This window comes from Thunnus albacares, chromosome 19 (assembly GCF_914725855.1).
Source record: "Thunnus albacares chromosome 19, fThuAlb1.1, whole genome shotgun sequence".
Lineage (NCBI taxonomy): Eukaryota > Metazoa > Chordata > Actinopteri > Scombriformes > Scombridae > Thunnus > Thunnus albacares.
In genome coordinates, this window is record NC_058124.1 from 13186735 (window position 1) to 13197744 (window position 11010).

Here is an 11010-nt window from a genome sequence, read left to right on the forward strand (position 1 = left end):
ACTCCATCTGCTGATAAAGATCATGACATGTAGTTGAAAGCTCTCTAGAATTAATTTTCAAATGAAACAATTTAATGAAGTTGTTTGATGTGTTTGCTGTTTATTGATATGAATGTCTTCTTGAAATAAGAGTGGGTTCATACGGCACAATTGTTCCCACTTTTTTTAAGAGTATATGTGTACTACTTGTTTAGTAATACTTGTTTACTTTCCTAATATGCACCTTTATGCATGTAATTAGTAAGATTTTTGGTCTTTAATATCAGTCTTTCGCAACTTTTTTTATTGGACAGACTCCAACAGCTGTGGCTCAAACACATCTCCATCATACTCCTTCAACAGATGGGATGGGAGGATTCGTGGAAATGTTCTTTAGTTTTCCCCGCAGAGACATTGAGGATATCCTGGAATTATTGTTCAGGCTTTGTTTCTTTGTTTAAATTGGTTTGGTCATTCATATTAACTCTTGGTGTGGCAGAAGCTCAACGTTTCAACAGTTTATCCATTAATTTAATGTATTTATACTGTATGTAGTTCAGCTTTTCTCCTCACTTGCTATCTGTGTGTTTACTTTCCTCATTAATATAAATATATGGATATAGTTATGATACAAGAAGGCTATAAACATCATTTAAATTTTATTTAGATATCATTTCAGCTCAGGGTGATTTCAAAGATACCCTGACTCATCCTGAGCCCTTTGACCCCTTCACCCTGCCTCTACTTGGCAGTCTGATGCTAACATATGACACCTATCTACTGTGGGAAGGAATGATCCCAATTTAGAAAGCACACACGTCATGTGCAAGTACAGATCACAGTAGCCGCGCACCTAGTTCAAGCTTTAACGAAACTTTCCCCTCATCTAGCCAGGGCAAAAGCAAGACACACACTCGTATAAATACACACAGGATTTATAATTAACCTCCATGTGAGTCCCTGTGAAGCCATGTGTGATGGAAACTGTGGTCACACTCTTTGGATCCATTCCGATGTGTACAATTGAGTTGCACTACTGAACTCTTTAGCTTGTAGACGCAACTATGGCTCAGACTGGAACTGTTTCAAGATCACCAAACTCTGAAAGTTCACCTCTGTACTCATGACAGTGACTCTAATTTTTACAACATCCTTTGGCTGAAGTTCGCTGAGTTAAACTTACACAACAGACGAGAATAATGTGAAATGTCCCTGAAGGATATTTGTTCATTTCAGTGTTTGTAGACTTCAGGATCCCTGTTAGTGTCTCAAGGGGGGAAAGAAAACCAAGCTGGAGCAATTTCATAGTATTCTCAGTTTGTCCAACATTTTGGACGTTTTTATTGTTATTTTTTCAGGTGTCAATAGTCAAACTTTTAAATTCAAACACTGTTCCAGGTTTATCACATGCATAATAACTCATTTTCTAAAAAAAAAGAAAAATGCAGACCTGGGGCCACATGCATACACTATTTCCTGCACATAAACTGGTATTTATAAAAATTGAATGTGCGCACCTCACACACTCTTCAGACCAGGCGTCTAAAGCGATCTGAGGGTTAAGTGATGAGGAGGAGATGAAATATAAAGGTTTATTTCATCTACATAGCTTTATGCATGTGGCTCCTGGACATTTAAAGAGAAAACAACAACAAATCATTGGAATTTATTCAGTGTTTCTTACAGTAGAAGGAACGACAGTATAAAGAGAAAGACGGGGAGAAAACACTGGGGGTGAGGTCACGGTCAGCAGCAACGTTAATACTGAGCATAGAGGAAGAAGGGACATTGGGGGGATCAGCATCACCCGTATTAGGGGTTTGCTTGGTGTGAGATGGTGTTATAAGGAGTTTAGGGGGTTGCAAGGCTTCAGTTGATGTAAGGTAGAAAGAGGAGGGGGGTCTCAGTGTTGCTTTACTCTGCCTTCTCATAGCGACGTGTGCAGACGACATCTCCGAGTGTGAGTGTCTGTGATGGAGAGAGAAGGAAAGTTTAAATACAACAAAATGCACACACACATAAACGCAGAAATGCACACACGTATGAATTTTGTTCGAGCACTGACCAGTGTGAGAGCGTTTCCACTGACTTCCCGGACCAGACTGGTCTCTTTGCCGTCCCACTTCTGTATGTGCACCATCTTCCCGTTGTCTATTGTCACAAGGGACTGAAGCAGAAACAGAGAAAAAAACAGTTGATTACACCCAAGTGTACATACAAGATCACATCATCCCATGAATGAGGAATGTTTGGTCCACTGCTAGAATGTAGGTGTATTTACTCAAAAACTGTATCACAACTGTAACACAATTTTCAAAGTACTTTTCCATTTAATTATCCTTATACTTCTTTACTTTTCAGAGACTAATGTACTTTTTACTCCACTAAGCTTATTTGACAGCTATGGTTACTTGGCAGCTTCTGTTTTTTTTTGGGGGGTGGGAGGGGGGGGTTTACAGGTAAAACAAATGATGGAAAATGGTCAAATGTAGCACAAATCAAGAAGTTAAATAGTTAAATCTTGTCTAAACTTTTCTAACATTAGCCACTGATCATACCAGACCAAGTGAAGCTGTAGCAGCAAAACCCCCTGCATATATCAAAATGAGTAAAGGTGCTTTTCATTTGTAGAGGGAAGAATTTGTTATTGCTTCTTTCAAAACTTACATAGTGTCATGTACTTTTGATATTTTTAGTATTTAAGAAATACCTCCCTGAAGCTGTTTTGCATCAGCTCTGCACATTTTGTGTATGCAGAGTTTTGACTCAGACTGAGAATTGATTTGACTCACAATGACCCAGAAACAAGGACATTTCCAGCCTGTGTGCGGCTTATTTCCAACAAGTGTAGCCTCAACTGCTCTCGTTTTTCTTTTTAGGTTTTAGGTGAGGTAGCTGTGGCTTCGATCCCATTTTATGTTTCCACATTATGGCCAAACCGTCTTCTCTGACCATCACCTCCCACCCCTGACCATCCTGACCCACCTCCACCTCTGAAAGTTCAAAACAAGAACGGTAGCTTTGTTTTTGTAGCTATCCATCATCCTCATGACTGTTATCACTGTTTTATATTTTTGGATACTTTTCTATTTTTCAAAGTGTATTAGTGGGTTTTGAGGTGACTGATGTTCTTAAAAAAAGCCACTTAAAACCTTATTTATCAAAGAAAAACATTGTAAAATTATAACTGCAGGTTTTGCCCTTCAGCATTTGTGATCCTGACTTCTCACCTTGACCTTCCTGTCGTCGGCGGTAGTCTCGTCAAACTCCTCTCCCAGCTTGAAGTTGAGCTCTGTGTTCTTAATGGTGCTCTGAGTCTTCACCGTCACTTTGTCGCCGTCCACTGCGATAATAGTGGTGGGCTTGGTCAGGTTGCCCACTTTACGTGTAGCAAAACCAACACCTGAAGAAAAAACAAAGACACATGAGTAATGTGTTTGGGGAGGGAGGGGTGAGGGGGGTTTATATGGACATTGTTGCCTTGAACAGATGAACAGATCAAACAAACCCAATTAACAGATCAAACAAACCAACACCTTCCCTCAACTGTACTTAGCTAAACTAAGCTACATGCAAATTAGCAGTAAATACAATATACACTTGAGGCTAATGCGAATGTCAATGGTTTTGCGGGTATTTGGCCACATTAGACTAATTAAACTTTGACCTGCTGCTAGATGAAAAGTCAGAGGATCACCAAAGTCAGTAGGATTCATCCTCTGAGCTACATGAATATCTGCACCTATGGATTAATAATAATCCATATAAAAACTGTTGAGATATTTCACTCTATAACAAGTGGTGAAATGATCAACCAACATCCCTTGAGTCCTTAATTTATATGTGCTGAAACGCTGCTGAATGTTTTCATTCATTTATAAACTGCTGTAAATGATTAATATACCCAGGTTAGAGGTATGGAGGGGTGTATTTTGAGAAAAGTTGCGAACAGTAGTCATGGATTTGCCCTTTGAGTCTCCTTCAACTGTCATTCTCTAATCTCTGTTTGTCTACTGTCCAAACCCGCAGCATGTTCTTCAAACACTGCAGGGTCTCGTTGACCTGAGTGCCTGTCTGGGCACGCATATCATAAAAATTATAACTTGGCTTTGTTTTTAGGGTGGGTGTGTATGCACACACGTGTGTGACGGTATGATTGATCAGGAGAGTTCATTTCAGTGGATAATGATGAGTCACACCCTTTTTTAAGACAAGATAGCATATCTGCTCTTTTTCAGGCTGACAATACGGTTAATCTCCAAGAGCCAAAACAGCTTCTTTTCCCCACAATCAATGCGACAAAAAAATCCCTTTGTGTGTCTGTGTGTGTGTGTGCAGACACCTCATTGATCGAGAGGATTGGGGTCAGAGGTTGAAGGGTCTCTGGTTTCTATGGTGACCGGAGCAGACAGGTCAATGATAATGTGTTTCTGAGGTCACTGAGTGTGAATCTCTCACACACACACAAGCTCACAAAGTCAAATATTTTAGTGTCATTCTTCACGGTTGTAAAAGTCTGTGCACCTGGCCCCATCACACACACACACACACTAAACTGTGTGTGTGTGTGTGTGTGAGAGAGAGAGATATTTTGAAATCCACTTTATCTGCACATTCTCGTCTCCCGATAACTCTATGGCACTGAGACCATCTTAATATTCAGCCCCTCCCATGACCGCAAACAATGAACAGCTTTCAGCTAAGGTCACCCACATTACGCTCAAGTGTGTGTGTGTGTGTGTATGTGTGTGTGTGAATGCCAGTTGCTGACCATTCAGAGTTTCTCACAGTGGGGTTGATTTTCTTTCCTCCACTAAAGGAGAGCCCCTCCCTCGTTCCCAGCACATAGGCCATGCGGTCAACCACCCTTCCTCTTCTCCTCCCCCTCTGATTCCCATCTTCTCCCGCTTTCTTCTCTTTCTCTGTCCCTCTTCCCCTTCCCCACCCTTCTTCTTCTTCCTCTTCATCTTCTACATATTTTTTCTCTATTTTCATTCTCTATCTTGGTTCCTCCTTTATTTACCCATTCATTGTCCCCCTCTGCCTTTTTTACATTTCCCACGCCCTGCAGTAACAGCTGCTTCAACTGTTCAAACACACACACACACACACACATGCGTTTATCTTCCTTCAACCCCATTTTCACATGTGCTCACATGCAGCTCTGGCGGCACTGCATCCTCTCCTGTTACACACGCATGCGCAGTCACTCCCATGCACACATTGTACACACAAAAAAGCACACTTACCCAGCTCCTTCATGTATTCATCAAATTTCTCTGACTCCTTGAGGTTCCATGTGCCAACGAAAGCCTCAGCCATGTCTGCAGCAGTGTGGAGGAATGAGGGTGCGATAGACTGTGTCAGGGTGTGTGTGTGTGTGTGTATGAGAGAGAGAGAGAGAGAGAGGCAGGAAAGCGAGGGAGCGAGAGAAGAGAGAGAGAGATAGAGAGAGAGAGGGGGAGAGAGAGAGAGCGCGAGAGTAGTCAGCACCACAGGCTGTGCTGTGATCTTACTGGCTGGATTTATACCGGCTGTTCGTGATGTCATCAGGGTGTGCGGAGAGTGCAGGGGAGGAGGGAGGTGGTGAGGGGTGGGAGGGATGGAGAGACAGGGAGAGACGGGACAGAGAGAGAGAGAGAGAGAGAGAGACAAGGAGTGTGATATACATGTTTTATGCAAAAATAGCCACCATGCAAATAAAGTATATTTGAATGTGAAGTTTGTGAATGATTTGGTTGCATCCATTTGTTTTTTCTCTATAGTATTCTATGTACAGCAATGTAGTTGTATGTGTAGGACAGTGCAGTAAAGCATTTGTAATCTTTAAATTTGAACGTATGAGAAAAAGCTGAGAAAGAGTGAGAGAGGGAGGATCAGAGGGAACAACAGGGCCTCCGTAAAGACACCCGGGCTTAGGAGAATAAAAGGCAGAGTAAAGAAAAGAGGGGGGAGGAAGAGAAGGGAGGGGTTGATGAACAGGCCCCCGCTGTCAGAGAGAGAAAGAGAAGAAAAACAGATTGAGCCTGAGGGGGGTTAACGGGAGGGGGGGATATGGTTGATAGATTTTTTTGTGCGGGGGTGGGGGCTGAAGGTTGAAGAGAATGTCATGGCAGTCCTCTCTGACCCTCTTCTTTTCTCACTCCTTTTCTCTTCTGTGGTCTGGTTTTGCACTTGTTTGACTTTTACTGACCTCAATATGGCCTGCCAAAGAGAAAAAAAGGTGATAAAAAACTGTGTGTGTGTGTGTGTGTGTGTTGTGCGCCCACTTGTAAACATACATGCATGTGGTGGCAGAGTGAGCAGCAGGCATTAGTGCAGAGATAAGGGTTTGGGAAGGTTAGTGTATCACCACAGTGAGTATTTTGCACATGTTAACTTGTCTTTGTCATGTAAGGAGGATATTACACTGACTTAATTAATTCCCTGGAGACTTACAATAACTTTAACAAAAAAAAATTTTAATGAAAGGAGAAAACTGGCGTTATTCTATAATAAAAAGACTATAATCATCAATGAATTGCTGAACAAGAATTGCAAGCCTTAAATAGCTTTTTCCTCTGTGACACACAGCTCCATTATTGCCCAAAAACTATTACAGTATTACATTTGTTACACCAGTGAACCACACAGTTGCAAACATTGCGATAAATATGGGAACCGTATTTTTTTTGAGTCAGTTCCAACTCTGGTGAGGTACATGCTCGCTAGCACGCCAAATGTGTAGTAAACCACCATGACTACACGTCTACCTCCAAACCTTATCTTAAAAGAGTAGTTCAACATTTTGGGAAGTATGCTTATTCATTTCCTTGCCAAGTGTTGAGATGAGAAGATTGATGTGTGTTTGATTAGCTTAGCTTAGCATAAAGACTCGGAACAGGGGGAAACAGCTAGCCTGGTCTGTCCAAAAGTAACAAAAATCCAAATCTAAAACACTCTAGTTAACATTTTATATCTTGTTTGTTTAATCTGTCCAAAAACAGAAATATAAAAATGACATATTCTGGTTTTACGGGGGTTTAAGTGCCTATTTCTATTTCTTCGACTATTTCTTGGCTGAGTGCACTAACTTTCCAATCTTTATGCTAAGCTAAACTAACCAGCTGATAGCTATAGCTTTATATTTAGCGTACAAATGGGAGAGTGGTATCAAGCTTCTCATCTAACCCTCTCCCAAACTATTCCTGTAAACTAATTACAATAACCCTTAAGCTGAATGCAAAATCCTGAAAGAGCCCTTTGAAGAAGTGAAGCCAGGCCAACGTGTCTTCACTTGCAAAAGATTTCTTCACTCTTAGGGGGTAAAACTCAAATTGGTCATCACAAACACAGATGTACAAGAGCACTCACACACACACATACACACACACACACACGGCAGATTTCATTCAAAAGCCCAAATGTTGACTTGTTGTCCGTCTGTCTCTCTGTCTGATGAAATTCCCCTATCTGCAGATGGTCAGATGATCTCTGGAAGTTGTGTAATAACTCAAACACACATTAAAATGAACACCCTGTCCCATCGCACAAACACATACACACTCTTTTGCTCTTAAAAAAAAGCGGGGGGAGGAAAAAAGTCAATAGTGAATGCTGTTACATCACATCCCACCATGTTACATACCCTGTCCCACTGCCCTTGTCCCCCAATGGCCTCCCTCCCCTCTCGTGGTGTAGCATGTCTAAATTGACACATGTGAGCTAGAGCAAATCTGCAGCGTGCATCGGCCTGATATTTGACATAAACAGGTGTGAGACAGACACATGGAAAAAGAGAGACGGGGTTAGAGAGAGGGAGAGAGAGAGAGAGGAGGTGAAAGGTTGAAATCGTTCATCCCTGGCCTAGAATATATCCACAGGCTGCCTGCGGCTGTGCAAGTGTGTTTCAGCGTGTGGGTGTGAGTTTGATCTTATGCAATCCTATGATAGATATAGTGCTCTGGGATGCCACTGTGGTCATAACTCAAATTAAGTTGGATTTTCTCTGGTATTTTCTTAGAAGAAATCCCCTGCACACACCCTCTTCTTTACATTTATAAAGCATGCATAAAGAATGTTTTAGCTCGGCTTGATAAAACCTTGAACTGTAGTGCTAAATAAGCTCTGTCTATCACATGAATTAACACTGACGTATGAGCAATTACATGAAATGTCTTTATCCTGTTTGGGCAGAATGTAATTATCTCATCTCAGTTTTTATTGACTTGAACTTGTCTGATCTGTGTACACACAACAAAATCAATTTTTCCAGGCTTGACTGCTGTTGGTGGTTGTTGACTAAAGACGTGATTATAGCCCGTATACTGTCCTAGCAAATGCTGCATGCTTGTTTGGCCTTAACACATACACTTTATCTAAGTCGGCATCTGTAAGTGTGTGTGTTTGAGGGTGTGTGTGTGTGTGTGTGTGTGTGTCAATATACATTGAGCTGACACAAGCAGAGAGCTGTTAGGTCTCGGTTGATTCCCTGTTCAGCAAAAGATTGAGAGAATGGGAGAGCTGTAAACCGAGGAATGTTGATTTGTCTTCCAGCTTTCGTAGGGCTTTCCTGTGCATGTGCATGTGTGCAAAATACAACTAAATAAACATCTGGACATCTTACCACTCCCTTAAACACCCTTTCATGAATTATTTCATCCATTTTGCTTCCTCTGCAGTCTCCCTGCCTATTTGTCTAGCTTTACTTGTATATCATAACACACTTATCAGCTCTCACTCTCTCTCTCCCCCCTTTCTATAGCAGTTTGTGTAATTAAATAAGGTTGAGTTGAGTTGATTGCATGAATGGAGGGGTTAAAGCTTGGACAGCATCATGAGTCTGGATGACTCAGCTTACAGGATGAATGGTAGCATTTCAAGCATGCATTTATTTATTGGAAGCTGTTTTGTTTTTTTTGAATAAATTGCAACACATGACTTTTTTAAGGATTAATGACTACTTAGACTGAGGTTTTAAATCAGTTAAATCAGTCACCAATGAAATGTTTTTACACAATAAATCAAGTCCATTAATGTTAAGATGTAAATAAGTTGATGGTCCATTGGAGAGGGGCCTCCTGATTAATTAAAGTAATAGTCCAACATTTTGAGAAATGTGCTTATTGGCTTTCGTACTGAGACTTACATGAGAAGATTGAAAGCACTCTGTCTGAACCCGGCGTATTTCACAAAATGTCAAACTACTCCTTTAAAGAACTTGTTAAAAAGACAAATAAATCATGCTTGAGTATGATAAATACCAGACTAAGGGATTTTTCACAACCTGGCAACCCAAAAGTTTCCCTTATTAATGTCTTATAACTGATTTATTAAGCATTTATTAACCATTTATGAGGCTTTTAGTTACAACTTTTATATAGGGTGCCTTATTCCTTATTCCAGAGTGGTATTGTAGCAGTTGTTGACGTGTACTGAACAGCTGCAGAGTAGTATTTATGTGTGTGCGTTCTGTGTTACCTCTGCAGATGGGGCTAAGACCACATTCCTTGATTTGTTCCATAAATTCCCTGGTGAGCCAGCAGTAAGCACAAGAAGAGGAACACACAAACAAGAAGTTATTGAGGGACACCAAAATGAGTCAGATTTCCTGTTTTGGGATTTCAATAGTGTACAAAAAGTTGTCAGAATGAAATCTGTATCATACAACTGGGGACTTAATCTCAAGATATAAACCTATGATGTATTCATAAGATAAATAGGACTTATGTTTATCCAGCTGAATAGTTCTTCCAGCCCTTGACTGGATCACTATGCCTGGGTGCAACTCCTGTCTGGCTGCTGGGATGTCCCCTTTCCTCCTCTGCTGGACAGATACTGGTAGTGCACTGTAAGAATATCTGCCGTCTAGTAATACAGACCTCGTAATCATGCGGCAGTGGTGGGCAAGATAGTGCAATAATTAAATCATCACTGATCAAATTTTAGATTGATAAGTTATTATCTAGTCAAGTTTTCTACACCAAAATGGAATCAGTGCTGAGAATAGCGCTGCCAAATTACAAAATGACCCTCAAACACACAACACATGACAGAATAATCAACAGTAATCCACCTGAAGTCTTAATTATTCTTACTATGATCTAATAAAGAAGAAAAAACAGGGCATCCTGGTGATTTAAGGTGCTGATATGTCATTGCTACAACCCTGGTTCAAGTTCAGCTGAGGACCTTTTTGTTATATGTCATTCCCCATCTCTTTCTCCCTGACTGTCCGACTATCACTCTCTAATAAAGGTATATAAATCCTCAAAAATACTTGCAAAGAGAAAAAAACCCACTTAAAGCTATAAGGAAAAACGTGATGAATAGTTGAATGACGTTAAAAACCAGCGGACAGTTGGGTCTCAGTGATGAGACCAGGATATGGAGCAGGAAGAGTTTCCTGATCCAATATTAACTGTATCCTTGGAGACAGCACCATGGGGGGCAGTGTATTAAAAGATCAACTGGGCACTGTGTGTGTGTGTGTGTAAGTTTCAGTGTGTGTGTTTGAGGCAGAGTATTGGATTCCATCTGTGAAACTATGGTAACTGTCTCTGGTGGTCCCTCCCCCTCTTGTCAGTGCGATTTTTCACTTCAAGTTTGTTCCAGTCTTTGTGATATAGAATGTTTTGTGTGAGTATTCAGTGTTGTTTTACTCTACCACATAAAAAACGGGTCAACCAGGGCTGTAGCTACCAATGAGGACAATAGAGTCACGTCGTGGGCACTGTTTCTGAGAATTTAAGGACTTTTAGTCCTAAGAGGGAGTTTATTTTTTACAAATATAAACATATTGTGGGTTTTTAAGGCTCATGCTTTTGCATTTGCTTATCATCTTGTATTCCAAGTATTTTGGGGGGGCATTTGACCTTTGACAGACTGAATACCTTACTAAGACAAATTAAGACCAGTTACCTTGACACAAGTCTAACAACCTACAGTGCATATGGTGCTTGACAGGAGTATTTGTCTTTCATAAGAAAAAATAAGGTTAAATATTATAGCTTCCTTGAGTTTCCTTTTTTGCGGTGTAGTATAATATAATAT

The 11010-nt window shown here is 40.7% G+C and overlaps 1 protein-coding gene across 1 annotated transcript; it reads right to left on the reverse strand.

Annotated features, from left to right (window-relative positions):
- Positions 1-1284: 1284 nt before the first annotated feature.
- fabp3 (fatty acid binding protein 3, muscle and heart) lies at positions 1285-5433 on the reverse strand. Its single transcript, XM_044336332.1, has 4 exons — positions 5229-5433; positions 3210-3382; positions 2045-2146; positions 1285-1947 (listed from the first exon to the last, which is right to left on the reverse strand). Exons 1-4 carry the CDS (start codon positions 5299-5301, stop codon positions 1894-1896), a joined length of 402 nt encoding a protein of 133 aa, XP_044192267.1. The 5' UTR covers positions 5302-5433; the 3' UTR covers positions 1285-1893.
- Positions 5434-11010: the final 5577 nt, after the last annotated feature.

Excerpts from the sequence above, each read along its gene's own strand:
- fabp3 (XM_044336332.1), bottom strand. The coding sequence starts at position 5,301 with ATGGCTGAGGCTTTCGTTGGCACATGGAACCTCAAGGAGTCAGAGAAA. Across the intron at positions 3,383-5,228 it reads TGAATACATGAAGGAGCTGG|GTGTTGGTTTTGCTACACGT; the intron begins GTAAGTGTGCTT and ends TTTTTTCTTCAG. Across the intron at positions 2,147-3,209 it reads CCGACGACAGGAAGGTCAAG|TCCCTTGTGACAATAGACAA; the intron begins GTGAGAAGTCAG and ends TTTCTGCTTCAG.